Consider the following 23,353-nt stretch of genomic DNA (forward strand, 5'->3'; position numbering starts at 1 on the left):
TGATGCCTATCCACTTCCTCCAAGCCATTTGTTTCTTTTTAACTGCTTCCTTTACGCTGCTGCTCCACCAAGGAGTCTCCTTTTCCTTTTTCCTCCCTGATAGTCTTCCACAGGTGTTTACTGCACACTTTAAAAATCCATTTCTGAAACATGTCAATTCCTCTTCCACACTGTTTAAGTCATCTTTGGGAATTTCTTTCTTCAGATCCTCTTGAAACTTTTCCCTTATTTCTTTCTCTTTTAACTTCCATCCCTTTACTTTTCTTTCCCTTTTTTCTATTAACTTCATTATTTTACCAAGTCTTAATTTGGCTACCACCACTTTATGGTTTCCTTCGAAATCTGCTCTTGGCATTGATGTCACAGCTTCCAGTTGTCTACGTTTCTCCTTCACCAGAATAAGATCAGTCATTGTCTTTGTCTTTCTATCTCCCCAACCATATCTAGTTATTTTTTGTGAGTTCTATTTTCGAAACCATGTATTGCCGACAGTTAATCCATTCCTTCTTCAAAAATCTATTATCAAATCTCCTTCTTCATTTTGGTTTTGATAACTATAGGGGCCAATTATCTCTTCTTTTCCCCTGTCTGTCTGTTCCAATATGTGCATCTATGCCTCCCATTATTATAACCTCTTTGTCAAAAGCATCCAGATCCCTCTTCTTCTCTCACAGGATACTTTCCACATATTCTGTCACCCTATCCCAAGATTCCTGATTCCTCAGCATCACAAGCACAATATTATCTGGCATCAGTACTTCAAGTTCAGCTTCTACAATACTTCTTTCTGTCAACCAATGATCACACACGAAGAAAGTATGTAGAACATCATCTATATCATGACAGTAAATGCATTTTGGACTGCTGGATATGTTCTTCTTCTTCTTGTCGTTTCACCCTCTTTGGGGTACGATAGATCTATCAATGGTTAGTGAGTCGTGTTTTCCAGTCCTCCCAATACTTTTTCATCCTTTCAGATCTTGCCTTCCTCTCTTCTTCAGAAATTCTGTATAGTCATTTGGGCTTCACCCTGTCCTGAAACCTCTTTATGTTATCTTTGGTTATTTTCTTCACGGATCCATCTACAAGCATCTCTTCTGTGATTTGGAATTCTCATAGGTCCTTCTCAGTTTCCTTAGACCAGTTCGGCTTGGTTTTCTTATGACAATGAAATTGAAATAATAAATAAGGTAGTTCAACCTATTCAATACAAATTAATATGAAATGTAGTGTTACATTCCTATTTAATTATAAGTGGAAGCAGTACCGGTTTCGACCCCAATCCGGGTCATCATCAGCTGAATAAAATGCAAAAAACAATGCATAGGTAAGAAAGAAATTAAAGATCAAGTCCCCACAAAAACAGTTGAAGAGGCAAAATAAAACAATGGGGATAGGCACTGTAAAATTCAGAAGAAGTAGAAGGTAAGTCACTTAAAAGAAACAAGGCGCAATCTTCTGAACAGCAGCATAGCACACGCAAAGTTCGGCATTGTCTCATAATGTTTACGAGAAGCGGAGAACAGTTAAATGAGCCAGTTTGCATACACTATCAGGCGCGAAGTCACAACACAATCCAACAAATGTGAAGATGCAAGATCGTGCAGAAGCCGAATACGAGTAGCTCAATTGAAGTAAATTGCCAGCTCCCGAAGATCAGCACGACATATTCAACGTCAGGCACTGTGCTTTCAAACGCCGACTGAACTTGATGAATAGCTTAATGATCCAGTATTTGCTTTGTTCGCGAAAATGTACATAAATATATATATATATACATACACACATATATACATACATATAATACAATTCAATATAATTGAAATATGGTAAAAAGCAGCTCCTCGTACATTGAACAAACTGGCCGCAACTTCAACATCAGATACTCCGAACATATCAACGCCATTAAATACAACAGATTCTCTGCTATAGGACAACACATACAAGACACCAAGCATAATTTCACTAATATTGAAAAAGATATAAAAATACTTAAAATCGTTAACAAAGGCCCTCTCCTAAACACTACTGAAAATTGTTTTATTCACCTTGACCAATACTTCAACCCTAATTTCAATTTAAACGACATTTCTGAAAAACCCAATATCCTACTTGACTTCCTAATTCTTCTTCTCAAAAATTCTAAATTTCTAAACCCGAATTCAATTTTCCATACCTTACAAAGTTCCTATCCACATTTTCTACCTCCAATAACCCACCCTCCTAACCCACCCTATCTTATCCTTTCCCATCATCTTTTAACTTCAAATCCTTTTAATCTTCTCTTGTCTACTAATCTTCTTCCTTTATTAACTTTTCCTATCTTTTCTTTTCACCTCTCCTCTAAAAAAAACCTTAAAAAACTACTTTCTGAATTGAACTGTATGCTAATATACTATATTGCCACCTGCATTTTGGGTTTTCACATTCAAATTTAAACTCATGCCTTGCGCTGATTTTGACTACTTCAACTACGACCTGAATATTTATCTTCAAGAAATAGCGCACTGTGCATATACGTTTTTCATTTGTTTCCGGTATTGCGCTTTTTACCATTTTTCTCTTCACAATTGTTTTTTACGTCAGCTGTTCTAAAAAATCTACAAGATCCTAGTTACATATTTCAGTTATATTGAATTGTATTATATGTATATATATTTATGTACATTTTCGCGATCGAAGCAAATACTGGATCTTTAAGCTATTCATCAAGTTCAGTCGGCATTTGAAAGCACAGTGCCTGACGTTGAATATGTCGTGCTGATCTTCGGGAGCTGGCAATTTACTTCAATTGAGCTACTCGTATTCGGCTTCTGCACGATCTTGCATCTTCACATTTGTTGGATTGTGTTGTGACTTCGCGCCTGATAGTGTATGCAAACTGGCTCATTTAAATGTTCTCCACTTCTCGTAAACATTATGAGACAATGCCGAACTTTGCGTGTGCTATGCTGCTGTTCAGAAGATTGCGCCTTGCTTCTTTAAAGTGACTTACCTTCTACTTCTTCTGAATTTTACAGTGCCTATCCCCATTGTTTTATTTTGCCTCTTCAACTGTTTTTGTGGGGACTTGATCTTTAATTTCTTCCTTACCTATGCATTGTTTTTTGCGTTTTATTTGGCTGATGATGACCCGGATTGGGGTCGAAACCGGTACCGTTTCCACTTATAATTAAATAGGAATGTAACACTACATTTCGTATTAATTTGTATTGAATAGGTTGAATTACCTTATTTATTATTTCAATTTCAATGTGATACATTTCAATACGGAACATTATGAAATTTTTATCTTTAAATTGGTTTTCTTATTACAGAAATAGTCGAAGATCCTTTAAGTTGTCCTTTTCGGGTCCATTCTTAGGATGTGGCCATAGAAGTCAATTCTCCTTTTCCTTATTGTGTTGGAAATCCTTTCTGATTTCTTATACAAGATTTCATTGCTGATGTGTGAAAGTTCGTTATTATGGAATTTGGGGTCTAGAATTATTCGTGGTATTTTCCTTTCCTTTATCTCCAACTTTTCCATTGGACCATATGTAGTTATAGACAGTGTTTCTGCAGCATAAAGGGCTTCAGGCTTGACTACTGTATTATAATGTCTGATCTTGGAATTCCAGGAGAGGGATTTTTTGTTATAGGTGTCTTTCGTAAGCTGGAAGGCTGTTTCTATTTTGGTTCATTGAGATTCCATTGCTTTCTTCTCAAGACCATTCCAACTGATCCATTCACCAAGGTATTTGAAATCTGTGACGATCTCTATTTTTTGTTCCCCCACTTTCAAATATTTTGGTGGATTCTTAATGTTGGTTATTAGTTTGGTCTTTCCAAAGGCGATTTTGAGACCTATCTTCTCTGCTTGCTTCAGCAGTTCGAAGGACTGCTCCTTGGCTTCCTCCCACATCTCAGCTAGTAAGGCCATGTCGTCTGCGAAAGCTAAACATTTGATCTTGATACCCTTGTTTACCGATCCCAATCGAATTCCACCACTGGTTGTCTTATCCCATTCCTTGACTACCTTCTCCAAGGCACAATTGAACAGTATGGGGGACAGTCCGTCACCCTGTCGGACACCAGTTTTGATCTCAAAACGAGCCGACAATTCTCCCATGAATTTGACTTTGGAAAATGTATTAGTGAGAGTTTTCCTAATGAGGTTTGTTGTTTTGTTGTCTAGACTGAATTCTTCAAGTACAGAAAGGAGACTTTCCCGGTCTAGTGAGTCATATGCCTTTTGGAAGTCAGTAAAGGCGATGACGTATGCTTTTGCCCTAGATTTCTGGTATGCTATGAGACTTTTAAGGTTCAGGATTTGTTCCGGGCAGGATCTCCCCTTTCTGAATCCCACTTGATATTCTCCCAATTGATGATCTAACTGTGGTTCTGTCCTATTAAGTAAGGCCTTTGAGAATATCTTATATGTAATATCCAAAAGTGATATGCCTCTATAGTTGTTGGGGTTCATTTTATCCCCCTTCTTGTGGATTGGGTAGATAAGGGCTCTTCCATTCTTCTAGAATTCTTTCTTTGACCCAGATTTCTTCAAAAACTTTTTGTAGGGATTCTATTGCTTCCTTGTTGGCATTCTTCCAAAGTTCGGCTGTGATCTGGTTTTCTCCAGAAGCTTTGTTGTTTTTAAGGCTCGAAATGATCTTTTCTAGTTCCTCGAAGGTTGGCGGCTGTGAGTCTTTGTTGGGACGTAAAATGTCATTTTTTTTCTATTGGTGTTTCACAGTTGAGGAGATTTTCAAAGTAGTCGGTTAGTATCCTGTAGTTATCAGTGTTGTTATGTGCTATATTTCCATTCTTGTCCCGTAACTGTAGAGTTGGTGATTTGTTCTTCATTGTTCTCTGTTTAAAGATTTTGTAGAAACTTCTTGTCTTCTTTTTAGTAAAGTCCTCATCTATTTGGATAAGCATCTGGTTTTTGTAAGCCTTTTTAATTGTTTTGAATTTTTTATTGACCATCTTTCTGATATTCAAGAAATTTTGTCTATTGCTTTCCGTTCGTTGTGACTGCCATTTGTGCCATGCTTCCTTCCTTTGTTTCAATAGACCGCCACATTCTTCCGACCACCAAGCATGTTTTTTTACTTTTTACTTTTCAGCTCTTAATAATAAGTTCCATTTTATTTGATCCCAATTTTGTTTGTGTATATCTTTTGTCACAAGATGGTATTCTTTTGTATTAAAAATTTTCTCCGGGTCATATCATTTGCTTTTGTGTTTAAGGACCTTGTCTCTCCTTCTGGGGATGATATTGATCTTTATCTTCGACATGTAATGGTCCGAGTCTAAATTAGCTCCCCTGAGGACTTTGACATTTTGTATCTCCCTACTGAACTTCTGTCTAATAGCCACATGGGCAGCTGAAATTCACCCAAGTTAGGATTTGGTGAGATACACGTTTTTTGTTTTCTAGGAAGCTTTTTAAAAGCTGTAGACTTCAGTATCATATCGTGGGCTTGGCACAACTCTATAACTCTGACACCATTTTTCTCCATCTTCCGTATCATATAACAGAGTGCGATCTTTGAAGTAATCTCTCATTATGCGCATAAGATATTGTGGTAGCTTGAAAGTTTCCTCAAGAGCTACCAACATGTCGCTCCATCTTGCCGAATTGAAGGCATTCTTCACATCCAGGGTTACAAGAAGTGTCAATTTACGGGAATGATGGTTGCCCATTTGTGCCCTTTCTGCTGTATTCACCACCTCCCACACTGCATCTAGCGTCGAGTGTCCTCTCCGAAATCCATGTTGGCGAACAGATAGATCCCCTGCTAGTTGAACTGCTGAGAGGATTCTGGGCTGCAGAAGTTTCTCCAGGCCTTTTCCGGCTGTGTCCAGCATACATAAAGGTCTATAACCGCCAAGTTTTCCTTTGCTGATCAGAACCAAACGAGCCATTTTCCATTGGGGACTAAAAACACCCGTTTGCAGGCAATGATTGTACATATTCAGCAACAGTTCTGTACATAGTTCTGCTATTATCTTTAACACTTCTGTAGGTATACCATCTGGTCCTGGAGTTTTCTTGTTTCTAAGAGAGCTAATAGCTCTATTCAGCTCTTCTACAGTGAAGAGGGGTATATCATCCAGTTCTTTTTCGTCATCACAGTCAATCCTCTCTGGATGGTCTGGGAATAGTGTATCCACAATTTGTGTAACTGTTTGCGGATCCGCACTCGGGTTGAAAATGTCCTGAGTTTCTTCATTACAATCTTATAACCTTGTCCCCATGGATCATCTTCTACTTCTTTAGCCAGTGCCCACCATTTATCGGCTTTACTTTTTCTGATTGCATTACGGAGTTCCTTCTTCGCTGACTTGTACTCCGCTGTGACTGAGGTATTCTCTTGACTGCCTCTCATCCTCTGAGCCCTGCGTCGAAGTCGCAGACAATTCTTTCTCAGTTCAGCAATCTCTTCGGTCCACCAGTACGCTGGGCGCTTGCTATTTCGCGGTCTCCTTCGGGGCATTGAGGCGTTGCATGCTTGATGGATTAGCTGCATAGTGAGTTCAACACATACACCAGCTGCTTCTTTCCCTCTACGAGTAGAACATTTTTCAGTTATATTCTCCATTCCATTCCGTATTACATCAATGAACGTTTCCTTGTCAATACCGGCTACGTTCCACCGTGCTGGTCTGCGCAAGATATTTCTTTCTTGAGGAGATTCTTGGAGCAGTCGAAAGATGATATATTGGTGATCGCTCCCCGTATAGTTCTCAATCACTTGCCATTCAGAAATCTTCGGCGTAATATCCTCTGATAAAAAGGTTACATCCGGTATTGTTCCCTGGCATCCTGGCCATCGGAATGTTGGCACATTTCCAATGTTGTTGACCACCAAACCCGTTCTGGCTGCCATCTCCATTATACGACGTCCTCTGGAGTCTGTTTGTGGCATGCCCCATTCCAACGCTTGAGCATTTACGTCACCAGCGACCACTAGTTTTTTTTCCATTCTGCGTATTACATCCTCAAGACCATCAATTTTCATCTGAAAGTTGGAAACAGATTCATTTGGCGTAAAATAACAGCTTACAATAGTGATTCCCCCAGTCTGTACCCAAACAAAACCGTCATCGCATCCATGCTGTGTTACTGGGACTTTTCCTAGATCTGGTATCCAAATTGCAGCTGTTCCGAGGTTATCCACAAACCACCCTGGATGGTCCTTCTCTTGATATGGTTCGCTAATAATAACGATGTCTACTTCCATCTCGTAAATCAGCTGTGTCATAAGATCGTTAGCTGTTTGACTCCTGTGCATGTTTGCTTGAAGTATTCGCATCATTTACTGTGATTTTCTTGCCTTCTCCAGAGCTTCACGAAATATTGCACATGCTCCCGATCCAGGAATGTGATTTCGTTTAACTTCATTGACACCCTTGTCTGTACAAAGCATACATCGTGGATTGTTCTTTTTACAGTCTACTGTCTTGTGGCCAGATTCTCCACACGGGGCCTGTGCAGTTTTTTGCCAGATGACCATATGATAGGCATCGGAAGCAGCGAGGTAACATGGTTCTAGCTCTTACTCTGCAGTATAGCCATGCTATCTTAATTCTTCCTGCCTCCAGTAATTTTTGAGCGTCCTCATCTTTGGTTTCGAAGATGGCAAGTTTCTGTCCCCAGCTGTTTGGTTTCGAGACCGATATTTTAAGTTCTCCATGGGGATTTCCGGAGTCTCGTCTTACAGCTTCCTCCACGTCTGCGGCCGTAGTGATGCCATCCATGTCTCGAATCTCCAGTGTAGTTCGGGGGATTAACGCCTTTACATCGCCATCATGTCCGAGGGCATCTCTCAGAGAATTACTGAATACCTCCCTATTTTCAATCTTAGTTGTTTTGTTGAATTTAATAAGGACAGCTCCAGCTCTTGTTTTACGGATGGATCGAATGCCTGCTCCACTGTCTTCCGGCTTCACCCTGTTCTTGATATCCTTCAAAACGTCAGCGAAAGTCTTACCATTCATCGGTTTGATAATTACGGCTTCTGTACGACTCCTAGATTTAGATTGAGGTCTTTTCCCACTTTCGCTAAGCACTGTAGTTTCAGGATCATTACTGACCTGTTTCGTTGGAATATCTTCGTGCTTCCTATCCTCACTCTTCTTCTTTCTCTTCTTCCTTGACAGAAACGTCTCCCATTTTCCTTGATCTTCCTCCTCCGAGTCATTTGTCACTAGTGATGTGTTGGACAATTCCTTATTCTCCATGGTAATTGGTCTCTGCTTTTGTTTTTCTGCAAATTTCTTCCACGACATCCTGCATGCTGCTCCAGCCTCTAAAGCTTCTTCCAGCTTCATGAGGCCATTCTTTATTTCCGTTTTGAGATTTTTGAGAGATTTTTGAGAGGAATAGCCAATATGTTCTTTAACAGTGATCTTGCAGTCTCAAGATGCACCTCTACTTTGTATTGATTATCCATTATCTGCCGACTGATATCATCAATCAGATTTAGGTCAATACTCCTACCATTTCGGCCATTGTGGATACTTTCCCTTGATACACCAGGGAGCTCCACTGTATCACACAGAATGTCTGCTTCTGCCATCATGCCAATGTGAGAGTCTAGCTGGCCATAATAATAATAATAATAATAATAATAATAATAATAATAATAATAATAATAATAATAATAATAATAATAGACTACAATTATGGTTGCACATGGGCTTATGACATCACAAGAGTATGATATAATAAAACCTCAATGAACACACGCACCTAAAAGACTTCCCAATCTTCACTATATAAAGTAAATTACGTATCAAGAAAACACAATTCAAACTTCATTAAAATTATTAATCCTTTGATTCACTAATGCTCATTAAACATCCCTTACATCATTCAAAACAATTTGAAAGATGATGATGATGATTCTTCAGAAATCTATCCAATGACTTGCCGTAATCTTGAATGTTGTACTAGTGCAGGCTTTTACAGCTGATGTCAACTGACAGGATATTAAGCTGCATTGACATATTAACGTGTCTGTGTTTCAACTACACTATGATAGCCCTGACAAAATGGCACATTTATGACACCAAGAAGGCTAGGTGGCAGCACCACCATTGATTCTCTTGGTGTTACTAAGACCAGTGTAGTTTGTCCCTGTGTGTACATTTTTCTGGCATCTGGCAGCAAGGAACAGTTACTAAACTCTAATTATCTCTAGAGTCTTTTCTTTCCTGTTGAAACAGTATTCATGGTTCATTATCTCCCCAGCTTTTTGGTTGAGATGAATGATACTGATGACTGGTAGCTAGCCAGAACTGTGGTTTCCTCAAATTTCACTTCGTGATCAAGGAAAGATCTATGGTGGCAGAGCACACTCTCTCTTTCTTTGACATGAAGTGAAATTTGAGGAAACCACGGTCCTAGCTACCAGTCAACAGTATCATCCACTTCAACCAAGATGCTGATGAGATAATAAAGCATGACCACTGTTTCAACAGGAAGGAGGAGAACCTACAGATTAGTAAATTATGGAGACTGTTGCTCGCTGCCAGATGACCGAAGAGTGAAAGCACTGGAACAAAGAGCACAGGTCTTAGAAACACTAATCATAGAAAGAGGAAAGTCGATGGTGGTGTTGCTACCCAGCCTATTTGAAGTCATAAAAGTATGGGTGCCCTCTAGCTTGTGCAATTTCATTTCGACAAGGGCTACTTTGGAGTAGTTGGAACAATGACACATTAAAATGTCAACACGACATAATATTCTGGAGAAACATCAAACTTGTCAGTCTGGATATTAGTAATTGTTTACAGTATAAGATGGATTCTTTATAGAATTGTAAGTTGAATTGATGAAACATCATATAAGATTGCATTAGGCTTCTGAATATCCCCTGCCCAGCAATCTCATTCAGCTTATACATATTAAAAGAACTTACAAAGTTTTTGTGCATAAAATATGTAAGAGACAAACTTCTGATGCCTTTCTCTACACTTACGCAGAGAAAAAAAGGAAGTAAGCAAAACGTTGTTCTTTCCTAATTAGTAATGCAAACATATATATATAATCTGTGAAAAAACTCTCTTGAAATGTCTCCTCATGTACTGTATATCTTATGAAAAGTCTCTGATCTTATAATTCTGATGAAAGTCACATATATTATAGTCTTAGTATAAAATAATTAAAAACTCTGATCTCATTGTCCATAGTACTGTGTCAATGTGCAGGTCCAGGAACAGTCACGATGCGAGAAGTTACGCTCCTCAAATGAGGCGGCAATGAGGCAAGACTTTCAGGACACTCGTCTCAAGCTCTTGGCAGAGCTTGCAAAGGTGCAGGCTGTTCTCCAAGAGAAAGGGGAGAAGGAGAAAGAGCTTAGACAGAAATGTGAGAAGCTTGCAAGAGAGTGTGAGAAGAAGCAGGAAATACGGAGGAAGAGGCTGATTGACAAATCATACAGTGTCAGTCTGGCACCCACCTATACGAATTCGTGAGTATAACCACCCATTTTGGCACATTGACTCCCTCTCATCCTATAGAAGCAGGGAGAAATTCTGTGTCAGCCATGCACAGGGATGCAAATCCCATTTCATTTCCTGTATATCAAGTTGTACCAATTGCAAACTGACTAAAAATTAATATCAGGAAGGAAAATATAAACTCATGTTGACTTCCATGCATTAATATAATTTTAAGATAATATATATCAAAATGTGAGTTTCATGGAAACTTCATGGATGTTAATTGAATCAAGTCATACTGAGTTTGTGATGTGATTGTGATGTGATTGTGATGTGGTATCTGGTAGAAGTAAACTTGTAAATGGTATGAAGCCAATACTGCATTTCAACTAGTATATTCTCTGGAAACAGTGTGGTCTTTAGTGTCTTAAGAGTTTTTTGAGTTATAGATAATCAATGTTGAAAATCATATTCAAATGGGAGTCCTCCAGTCCACAATCCAGTGCATTTCTCCCAAGATTGGCATAAATATGGATGAGTTACCCTAGCTTCTAAGATCTACAGTAGTTATTTCATATATACATACAGTACATTTAGGGGGAAATTTAAAACAATGAAAATTGGGCAGATTCATTAATGATGAGAAAAGAGGAAAACAGATTATAATAAAATTTGAGTACAATATACCCAAAAATAGTGGGCTAGTTTGATTCCTGGAATCTTATTTTCCTATTTTGGAGGGGGGGAAAAGAAGAGGAGGATGTTCCTGTGATTTTTATTTCAATAAATTTCTAGGAAATTATATCTAATTGTTTGAGTAGTAGAGTAATGCCGGCAGAAGAAATAGTATGCTAATTCTCATCACCTCAGAGAAAAAGCACTTAATTTGAAACCATTAACAGAGACTTTATGCCCCGGTTATATCATAGACTGTAGACCACATTGCATGGTATCTAGGGCATAGGATCATCATTAGAATGTGTTCTTAATGTTTGAAACTGCTAATATATCTGCCAATTATTCTCTTTATGTAATTTTAGCAAAGAAAAAGAGATCAATTCTAAAGGCATGCTGGAGGTAAGATCTCCACTGCATCATTCATGTATGCCACCCGTCCGCAGTCCCGTCCAGAATTCTGCTGTGATGGGCAGTGCTCCTGTACCTGATTCATGGCCCACTGATAATCCATTTAGTCACATCTTGAGACGTGAGCTGGAGAAGAGCATTCGCAAACACACTCGTTCCGGTGAGTACTTAATTAATATGGATATGTTTTTGGGCGGGGGATCTATATGGAATCAGCGTCATCAATTTCCCGACACCATTGTAACCATGGCAACCAGTGTTCATCTATGTGTACGAGGTCAGTAGGGAGATCATATCACTGTGCACTTTCTTCATGTAGCTAAGAGCTTGAGAACATCTTTTATCAAGTTAACACCGTTCTACTCCTTAATCCAGAATTAAAATATAGGCAACGAGCTCAGTAGCTGCAGTCGCTTAAGTGCGGCCAGTATCCAGTATTCGGGAGTTAGTGGGTCCAAACCTCAGCGTCGGCAACCCTGAAGATTGTTTTCTGTGGTTTCCCATTTTCACACCAGACAAATGCTGGGGCTGTACCTTAATTAAGGCCATGGCCGTTTCCTTTCTAATCCTAGGCCTTTCCTATCCCATCGTCACCATAAGACCTATCTGTGTTGGTGCGACGTAAAGCAACTAATAAACAAAAAATCCAGGCCATCTAACTTTACACCACAGGGCTGGCTACTACTACTACTACTACTACTACTACTACTACTACTACTACTACTACTACTACTAATAATAATAATAATAATAATAATAATAATAATAATAATAATTAGATTAGTATTATATTTATGAGGTCTAGAATGACTTCAGTTTTTTCACAATTCATGTGCCATACCATTCTTTTGTGGATACACTCATTTTTCTTTTGATTTATCGGAATTCCATATCTCTCCTGTGTGTGGAGTCAAAGGATGCATTATCTGTACCCCCTGCATGTTGTAAGAGGCTACTAAAATGGGAACAACCACAGAATCTGTACTCACTCTCTTGTCTTCTAAGCCCAAAAACATACCGATGTATGTATGCTTTTCTGTGTAGCAGATAAAATGTACAAGTGTGAAGTTTTTTTTTTTTTTCAAGCAATTGAGGTCAAATACTTCTTAAGACTAAGTATTGCACTGTCTGGCCCCACGGTGTAGGGGGAAACGCGTCCGCCTGTCACCCGGCAGCCCCGGGTTCGATTCCCGGCCAGTTCAGATCTTTATAATTGAAATGATTAATATCCCTGGCCTGGGGACTGGGTGTTTGTGACGTCCTTAATCTTCCTTTCCTCACACACAACATTCCACACTATCGCCATTCCAATTACATCCAGGTTCATACAATATGGTGCCAATAGAGGCAAAAGATCCACAAGGGTCGACACCCCAAACAAATAGCATTTTTAAAAAAATTAATGCACTTGTACATAATTTCTTCTTTTTACCCACAGTTTGTAAGCACAAAAGAAGTGTCAGAAACAAAAAATTCTGTGCCATTGTTAATTCTCTGTAACTGTCTTGGTGAGTAGGGGCTGCCTGGCCGAGACGGTAAAGGCGTGCTCGGTTTGCCCGGAAGGACGTGGGTTCGAATCCCCGTCAGGAAGTCGTAAAATTTAAGAAACAAGATTTCCACTTCCGGAGGTGCATATGGCCCTGAGGTTCACTCAGCCTATACCAAAAATGAGTACCAGGTTAATTCCTGGGGGCAAAGGCGGCCGGGCGTAGAGCTAACCACTCTATCCCATCACGTGCCGAGGTTAACAATGGTGGAAGCCTTTACCTTCCACTCCTCCAAGGGCCTTCATGGCCTGTACGGAGGTGACTTTGCTTTTTGCTTGTCTTGGTGAGCACTATTATACATTGTCAGAAAGTGAAAATCTCAACACCAAGAAGACATTAGAATAGTGGATTGTAATTTAGGCTAAGCAATTGTCTAGATATATTTATTTGATTAAAGTTTCCAGGTCCCAGGTTAAAGTATGCACAAGAAGACATGACATGGTGATACATTAATAACCACTGTAGCAGTGTTGTGTCCTGGAATCTTCACCGAGGCATGCAACCAGTAACCATTCATTAACACAATGTAATAAGTAAATTTCAATTCTACTCACCCTAATTACATGTAGGTGAAGACCCTGCGATTCTTTTTGCAAATTTCCTTGGTGACATCACTGCAGAAGTCCTGACGTGTTTTCATTTCAACATAAAGATCCTTTTCTATAGATATCATTCCTAATGCAGAGAGAAGACTTTGAATTTGAGAATTGTAGACGAAAGATTTTATTCGCTTTAGGGCCGAGAAAGAGCATTCTACAGATGATGATGTAGCGGAAATAGTTGTAATCAATGTGCACAACTTATAAATCTTGGGAAGACTGCTGTGGAGACCACTGGTCAATAGGAATTTCTGGATTTGAGCCACAGTCTTATCTTTGAAGTGTTCAGAAGTGAACATTGCCCTCAATTCGGATTTAAGTTTTACTATATCAAAATATTTTCCATAAACTTCATTCAATTTACTGAATTGCTCTTCAGGAAAATTGACAGGAAAAAATGACAACTTCTTACAATCAAGCATTTCAATGAAGGACAGATCTCCTAATAAAAAGAAGTGATAATTTAACTGTGGTAGAATAATATGTATTTCCAGTTAAACCCTCCTGTACTCATCTTTAACCAAAAATGAAGTTTGTGCCTTTCTTCACTTCCTTGATGGATCAAATTTCTCTTCTGTTCTGTCCCAGATGTTAGCAAATCCACTGTTTCGCATTATGGATACTTTAGTTTCTAAAGAATTCACTTCTCTGGTGCAATATGCAATGTCTAGGGCTTAGATTCAAGGATGTTATATGTAACATCACTCAATGAAAATATTTCATTAAAAACATTCAGAAGAAAATTGAACTGAAATTCCATTAACTTCATGAGAAACCCGCTTGCCTTATTAATGGTATTGTTATCGCAGTTCCCAGGTTCTTCCAAAATACTTTTGTACAGCTCTTGGAGAGGAGCACTATATTCCGCGATGGTCTGCACTAATCAGCTGGAATAGTTCCACCTTGTTAGAGCTAGTTTAGGAAACCTTTTCTTGAGGATACTGTCCAGTAGGTTAGTTCTCTTAGAAGAATTGCTAAAAAAAGTCGCAAAGCCACTCATCATTGCGAAGAATATACAACATTCTTTTGTGCATGACACAGCTTGAGAGAGGACTAAATTAAGCTTGTAAGCATAGCAGTGGGTGAATACAGCCTCAGGAACTACTTTTTTTATATGTAGCTTACACACCATTCAGCTGACCTGCAAGCACAGCTGCTCCATCAAAAGTCTGCGCAACTAATTTTTCGCAACAATCAAAATTATCCAGACGCTAAATCGCAAGTCTCACCAATGCATTCGCTGTCCTATCAGAACTCACATAATAGAAACCAACAAATCTTTCAACAACGTCACCATTATGAACGTATCTGAGGCAATGGATAACTGTCAAAAGTTTGAAACATCAGAAGTCTCCTCGATCATAATTCCTACAAATTTAGCTTTCCTAACCTGTATCTTTATTTCAGCAGTCATTACACTGCAGATGCTTTGAATGAAATTGTTCTGAATGAGTGGAGAGAGTCCTGTAAATACACTCGCTGTTGTGAAGTGACTGTGTAATTTTTCATCAAACTCGGCTAACAATTTTTTATTTTACAAGTTGCTTTCTATCGCACCGACAACAGTAGATAGGTTTTATGGCGACGATTGGACCAGAGAGGACTAGGAGTGGGAAGGAAGCGGCTGTGGCCTTAATTGAGGTACAGCCCCAGCATTTGCCTGGCGTGAATACAGGAAACCATGGAAAACCATATTCAGGGCTGCCGACAGTGGGGTTTGAACCTACTATCTCCCGAATACTGGATAAGGCCACACTTAAGCAACTGCAGCTATCGAGCTCGGTGGCTAGCAATTTAATTAATTCTATGTAATTTCCTCTGTTATTGGATTCACTAGCCTCATTGTGCCCATGGAATGGTAACTCTTGCTTTCCCAAAAAGCCACAGTCAGCCGTTTCAGAATTTACGTATTTTTCTTAACGGCTTTGTTGTGCCTTAGAACATTTTCCTGCACCTGCTTATCCAACTGCAAATCTATCCTAGTTTTACCAAAGGTACCTAAGGATATCCATGCGTGGTTATGACAATATGATTTCTCGTGCCTCGCAATAGCAGTGTGCAGATTGTTTAGATCTGCATATCCACATTTCTTGCTGTTCCAAGGGGAATTTTCAGCAACAAACAATAAGCAAGGCCAACAGAATAATTTGTTTAGTGACTCAGAGCCACAAAGCCAAACAGTTTTACTGTAAGTTTCTAGATTTAACGTGCAAACACAATTCTTGTTTTCTGTTTTTAAGACGATTGTGTCAGTACAGATAACAACTGTGTCATCAGTGCACCAAACTACCCAACAGGAAGTAAATGTGTGAATGTTGCTGCCAAAGTGGATGCCACATCACTTGACTGAGATAGAGAAGTAGACCTGTTCTGATTATGAGACTTCTTGTATCACTCAGCAGAAATTTCACTGGTGGTTATTTTTGTCTTAAGAGGAAGTACAACGAGGTAATCATCCTCTCTGAACAAATTAGTGGAAAAGAAATTTAAAATAAAAACAAAATTATTTATTCAACAAAGGAATTTGGAAACAGAGTACAAATTAAAACAAAAAATTTATTGAATTAGGCCAAAAAATTACTAACGAATCAAAAGGGAACGAACAGTACACTTGTAATTTATATACCCTTGATTAATACACTGTTGCACATAAAGCGGATGACGAGATCAGCAGTAGTCGCATCATCAGTTAGTGTGCGTTCAAGTGTTTCCTGCAGGCTGAGGCTCCATCTTAGGCCAGAAAGATTGGCGCACTCTGTAAGGATGTGGACCACGGTGAAGTCGGCACCACAAGAATACACTGGGGGGGTCTTCCCTCTTTAGGAGATAAGAGTGTGTAGATCATAAATAACCTATCTTCAGCCTACACAATACTATGGTCTCTCTCCGTGAAGTTCGGAAAGAGGACCGCCACACAGTAGTTGTCTTCTTAATTGATCTCAGTTTGTTGGGAGTTTGGATAGCTAGCCACTCCGATTCCCAGGACGCCAAGATGGTTCAACGTAGCTGAGAACAAATATCCTTAGCAGGTACATTGACAAGTCTTGGAGGTAAAAGTACTGCTTCCTTTGCAGCTTCATCCACAAGTTTGTTCCCCGCAATCCGAATGTGGCTTGGAAGCCACGCAAAAGTGATTCTGGTGCCAGCATCACTTAACCTGGCTAGAAGATCATGAATCTCTTGCACCAGTGGGTGTTGCGAGAAACAGGTTTCAATACACTGCAGAGAGCTTAACGAATCGGTACACATAAGAAAATGTGTTCTTTCGTCACCCAGTGCAAACTGCAGAGCTTCTAAAATGGTGTAAAGCTCTGCAGTATACACGCTACATACATTAGGAAGCGAGATATTCGTGCTCATATCATCAGTGACGAAAGAGCAACCAACATTATCTCCGATTTTAGAACCATCCATGAAGATATGTCTCGTGGCCGGATATTGGTGAACGAAGTCCTGGAAATACCTCCGATAAACAGAGGAATCCATGTTCACCTTGGGTCCATGGAGTAGATCTAGATGTATATTTGGTTGCGGAACCAACCACGGAGGTACCTCGCTAAAAGTTTGTTCAAGACAACACCCGATATCGATATTCAAATCACGACACAGGCTATCAAATGATGTTGATGTTGATTCCCCTTAAATATTTGTCCCGAAGGCTATCAATTCGAAACCCAACCGGCCGTGTTGCATTCTGCTGGTTTTGGTACCTCACAAATTTCACAAATTTTGGCAGCGTACGTGAGGAGTAAATGCTGCCTCGTTATCCGTAAAGGTGGAACTCCCTCTTCAGCGAGTAGGCTGGGAATGGGGCTAGTACGGAAATCTCCCGTTCCCAGCCTAACTCCACTATGGTGAATACTGTATAAAAGGCTCAATTTGGGAGAGGACCGTTGTCGTGTAAAATTTTAGCAGTACCGCACGATCAGCCCCCCATGAAGTGCCACTGAGAAACTTAAGCATGTTAAGTCTCTTCATACAGGCAACCTTGAGGTGATGGATGTGGGGCTACCACATTAGTCTCTTATCAAAATGGAGACCCAGGAATCTGCAGGTGTCTACCACTGATAAGACACTGTTTTGCAAGTGGAGCTCTGGTTCAGGATACACAAGCGAACTGAGGTTTTCGCCGCTGAAAATCAAAAACCATGTTGCAGGCCCCATCTGTCAAATCGGTTAATAGCTTGCTGTAGTTGTCTCTCAGCAAATGCCACCCTTCTGGAGCTGTAATGTAGAGCTAAATCGTCTACATACAGCGATGGAATGACTGCTGGCCCAGCAGCGGCAACTATGCCATTGATGGCGATTGCGAGCAGCGTGACACTCAGTACAGATCCCTGAGTTACTCCATTTTCCTGTACATAATATTGAGAAAATGCATTCCCTACTTGGACTCGAAAGAGCCGGAGGGACATTAAGTTCTCAGTAAACGTTGGCAAATTTCCCCAAAATCCCCACTGGTGTAGTTTACCAGGTAGTATCGTAAGCTTTCTCCAGGTCAAAAAAACATGGTGACTAGGTGTTCCTTCCGGAGAAAAGCCTCCTGAATGGCGGTCTCCAGTCTGACCAGAGGATCAGTGGCAGAGCGAAGAGAGCGAAACCCACACTGGTAGTTAGACAAGAGGTCTTTCTTTTCCATGGCCCACACAAGATGCCGGTTAACCATCCTTTCATATAGCTTACAAAGGTCATTTGTAAGGCATATTGGCCTATAACTATCCAGGAGTTTTGGATCTTTACCTGGCTTGGGAATTAGTGTCACAATTCCCTCATGCCATTGAGATGGAAACACTCCCTCACTCCATATTCTGTTGAATAGGGTGAGGATATCCTTGAGACATCTGTCACTCAAATGCTTAAGCATTTGATTATGGATTTTGTCCGGTCCAGGAGCCATTATCTTTTATTGTTAAATGTCTCTCCATAGCACGAGTACACTCCGCAACTCCCACTCCGTGACAGGCACATTGTAGGGATGTGAAGCACTAGAGGCGAAAGAGAGATGGTGTGCCTCTGCTTTGCGCTTAATTGTTAGAAATGCAGGGTCGTATCTCCCAGAGCTGGATGTATCTGCAAAATGTGACGTGATGTGGTCTGCAGTGACTGAAGGAATCTTAAAAATATCTCCATTAATGGAGATACCGGGGACTGAGGGCACATTCTGTACTCTGACAGTACAGCGGAGTTTTGTCCACACTTGTGATGATGGAGAATGTGCCATCATAAAAGGCACATACTTTTCCCACGTAGCTTTCTTACTTTCTTGAATCAAAAAACGGGCCTTCACACGCATACGCTTAAATGTGATATGATTGGTCATCTTAGGATTCCAACGATAGTGCTTAAAAGTCCATCAGCGATCACATATGGCTGCTGCAATTTCGTCCGTCCACCATGGAACTTGTTTCTGGCGACAAATACCAGATGAGGATGGAATTGTTTCCTCTGCAGCAGTCAAAATTCCAGTAGTAATGGAAGAAAAGTAGTTGTCAACAGGCTCCAGCATATCATCGGCCACCACTGCGCGTTTCGAAAATTCTGGCCAATTTTCCTGCCGAAGTAACCAGCGCTTGGGTACTTCGGACTGTCTTTGATTCAAGAGAGATAGAATTATCAGGAAGTGGTCACTATCACAGAGGCCGTCGTGTACTTCCCACCGTAGCAGGGGAAATAGCGCACGGCTGCACAAAGTGACATCAAGGTGTGAGAATGTGCCATGTGCGCTGCTGAAGTGTGTCGGTTCCCCTGTATTAAGCATGCAAAGATCAAACAGATTGATCAGTCGCTCGATCATCCTCCCCCTAGCACAGGAAGACAGAGAACCCCATAGTGTGTTACGGACATTCACGTCTCCCAGCGTGAGGAAAGGAGGAGGCAACTGAGCAATCAAATCTTGTAGTGCATGCATTTCAAGATTGTAGTCCAGTGGAATGTACATGTTGCACACCGTTGTCATTACTGGCAACGGAGTGCGAACTGCAACTGCATATAGCTGAGTATGGAGTGGTACGTCTTCGCTGAAGATTTCGGAGCGAACTAGGGTACAAATGCCCCCAGTTGCCCTGCCATCCACAGCTACTCTGTCTTTAGAATAAAGACGATATCCTCTTATAGCCGTGTCATGTCCAGGTCTCAAACGAGATTCCTGTAGGCATACTGTGGAGGCCGCATAGACGGATATCAACTGACGTAACTCAGCTAAGCGACAGTGATAACTACTGCAGTTCCACTGCAATAGTGCCATGGTGAGGATAGGTAATGCTTCAAATTTAGAGCAATTTCTTGCCCTTCCTTCGGTCCATTACTTGCCAGATTCCGCCGTCTTTGTCGGTATCTTTCTTGTCATCATCACCATCCATGACAATGAGTGGTTCAGTCTCCATTTTCTTCTCAGAAGGAGATGCGGTGACTGGGCACTCCGCGGACGTTGATCTCATTGATCGGGAACAGTGAGCCTTCTTCCTGGAAGAAGTAAGTTCTCCAGAAAGTGTTCGAACAAGAGGGTGTCGGGGCTTCTCGCTCTTGGCCACCGTTTCTGTCTTTTTTGAAGGAGAACCGGCAATGGCTTGCTGGATTTCTTCAGGGATCCTGTGACCCCCGATTGAGTTGGAGAAGGCTTCTTCTCCAATTTCTTAAGAGAGCTTTGTGGCTTCACTTTCTCCTTCTTCATGGTCTGCGCATTGGAAGGAGGGCTGGACTTTCCAGCCCTATTTGAGGAAGTCTTTCCCCCCACCCTGTTGGGGGAGGACTTCCCAGCCGATAACCCATGAGCATTGAAAGGAGGGCTGGAAAGTCCAGCCCTATTTGGCTGATTAACCATGGTCACTGAGCATACAGATCTGAACTTCACCAAGTAGAGAAGACTTTGGCTTAACATCGGCTAGCCTTGCTGCTCATGCAAAGTAAGGACAATTTTGTGGTGAAGATGGCTTTTTGTAGTGTCTGTGAAGTAGCAACACTTGATTTGACACTACAAAAAAATATTCATAATGAGGTAAGGCCAAGTTAGAAATGAAGACTGGGTATATATCGTAGGTGTGTGTGTGAGTGGGTTAAGATAGAGGCACCATGTGATGGGCAAGGCTGACAATGGTGGTGGTTACTGTTTCAAGAGGAAGTACAAGTGAACAACCATCCTTTGTTAATACTAACTAGAGGAAAAATGGAAGAGTTCTGAGTTCAAAGAATGACTTGACTACTTTTTTTATTTACTTATTTCCTGTATATTCTAAGTGGAGCATAGGGCATCAATGAAATTTGCCACCGGACTCTGTTCTATTCCATCATCTTTATCTCGATCCAGCTCCTCCCTCCTTTCTCCATCCCTTCCACTATTACATTCCTCCTCCATGTGTTCCTTGGTCTGCCTCTTCTCCTGCTACTTTGTGGGTTACACTCCAGGGCTTGTCTCGCTATGTTGTCTTTATCTCGCCATAATGTATGCCCAGTTCACTTCCATTTCCTACGACCCATCGCAATGTCAGTGGGTGTTTGATGGTTTCTTTTCCACAGCTCTTCATTGGAGATTAATTGTGGTCACCATATCCTCAGATATTCCTCAAACTTCTGTTCACAAATGTAAGGAGTCTGCTAATCAGTTGTTTGTTAGTCTTCCAAGTTTCACACCCATTGAGCAGTACTGACTTGACATTTGTATTGAAGATGCATAATTTGGTATATATGTGTTAAGTTCCCTTGGTTTCCAGATTGGTATCAGCATTGCAAATGCTCCTTTAGCCTTATTTATTCTATTTCCTATATCCTCTATAGTTCCACCCTCAAGTGGTGACCATATACTTCCCAGGTAGCGAAACTACTCGACTTGTTCGATCTGTTGGTTTCCTAAAAATAATAGTGCCTTATTTCGGTTATTCTTCAAAGAATGAAGGTAGCAGTAAAAGGAAGGGAAAGGGTATGAAGGGCATGAAAATTAAAGTCTCCCTAGGCCTGACAAACCTAATACCATGGAGGTCAGAAGATATCAAGAGTTGACCAGGGGAGGAACAAGAATTGTCCAGTGTAGGTCAGATAGGAAAGAGGAAAGTGACAAGCTTGGCACAAGTAAGTGGAACCAATGCTAGACTCAGCTAGGGGCCCTGTGGTCGCCAACTCAAGCTCCCAAGTTGAGAGCCCCTGGATTATTTTTTTTTTATTTGCCTCTTACAACAGACTCAGAAAAGGAATTATCCAAGATGCTGAATATACTGTCATCAAATTTAGTAGATTTATACTTAAATATTAACGTGAAGACAAAAATATTAGTTGTAAGTAAACATCCTGAGCAAAATCACACCAACATCAGGCTTGCTAACAAAGTAGTGGAACAAGTCACCAGTTTCCCTTACCTCGGAAGTCTAATGACAAATGATAACCATTGCAGCAAAGAGATAAGAAGAAGAATAGCGCTTGCCAAACAAGCATTCAGCAACAAAAGAAATCTTCTGACCAATATACATCTAGATATTGAGATTAAGAAAAGCTTTGTGATGTCATTTGTGTGGCGCGTACTCTTATATGGATGTGAATGTTGGACAATCCAAGAACAGGATAGGAAATGGCTTGAAGCGTTTGAGATGTGGGCCTGGAGACAAATGCCAAAAGTCAGTTGGACTGAAAAAGGAACCAACGAAAGTATCCTGTAAGAAATACAGGAGAAGAAACGGCTGACGATAACAGTACATAGAAGAACAGCTAAAGTCATTGGTCATACAGTGCGTCATAATACCTTTCTAACCAATCTACTAGAAAGAAAGATCTTAGGAAAGAATGGATGAGGTCGACCTAGGAAGCAATTCCTTCAAGTATTAAAACGTTGGATATAGTTCCTCCTGTGAGATGGAACGATAAGCTGAAAACAGAAGACAATGGTTGAATCAACAAGGCATTGCCTTTAGACATTGATTTCTTACAGCATTCAGAGATACCTGGGCGTATTCTGCCACCCCAACCCACAGAGGGATGACTAATAGACTTAAAGTGAGTTGGCGATGCAGTTTAGGTCATGTAAGCTGTGAGCTTGCATTCAGGAGATGGTCGGTTCGAACCCCATTATTGGCACCCCTGAAGATGGTTTTCTGTGGTTTCCCATTTTCATCCTAAGTAAGGTCGCAGTCACTTCTTTCATAGTTTTAGCCCAGTCCTCTCCCATTGTTTCCATAACACCTGTCTGTGTCAGTGTGCTGTAAAATCCATAGCAAAAAAAATTGAATAGGTTAATGGTAAGCAGACCATGAGACAGTTGCTAGATTTGATATGTAAAAATTCCAAGGTAAGAGGTATAGAAAAAAGAGACCATAGTGCCAGCTGGTAACAGAGGATTGTAAAGGCACTTTGTTCATTCACAGATATTTATAGGCTAAGCACTGAAAGGCATGGCAATCTATGTAAAAGAAATAATATAGAAAGAGACGAACATATAAAGCAACGCATAGTAGGATAAACATGACATGTAGGTATGTGGGAGGAAGAAATAGACTGAAAACAAAGGAATGAGGACAATTTCTTATCTTCACACAATGCCATCTATTAAGTGTGTTTCCTGTCATATGTATGCCAACCTACTCATAACCTAACTCTTGTAAAACCTTCAATTATTTTTGTTAATATATTTAAATGATCTTTTATTAAATATTAAGTATGGCCATATTCTGTAAATATGTATTGTACATTTGTACAACCTCAATATCT

General features: G+C 40.4%; 1 protein-coding gene across 1 annotated transcript in view; it reads left to right on the forward strand.

Annotated features, from left to right (window-relative positions):
* Window positions 1-23,353, forward strand: part of LOC136857458 (uncharacterized) — a 374,657-nt gene that overhangs the window by 345,636 nt on the left and 5,668 nt on the right. The window contains exons 22-23 of the mRNA XM_067136132.2: window positions 10,201-10,463; window positions 11,475-11,680. Of these exons, the coding sequence (XP_066992233.2) occupies window positions 10,201-10,463; window positions 11,475-11,680 (469 nt within the window). The remainder of the gene's footprint in view (window positions 1-10,200; window positions 10,464-11,474; window positions 11,681-23,353) is intronic.

Source organism: Anabrus simplex, chromosome 1 (genome assembly GCF_040414725.1).
Source record: "Anabrus simplex isolate iqAnaSimp1 chromosome 1, ASM4041472v1, whole genome shotgun sequence".
NCBI classification, from domain to species: domain Eukaryota; kingdom Metazoa; phylum Arthropoda; class Insecta; order Orthoptera; family Tettigoniidae; genus Anabrus; species Anabrus simplex.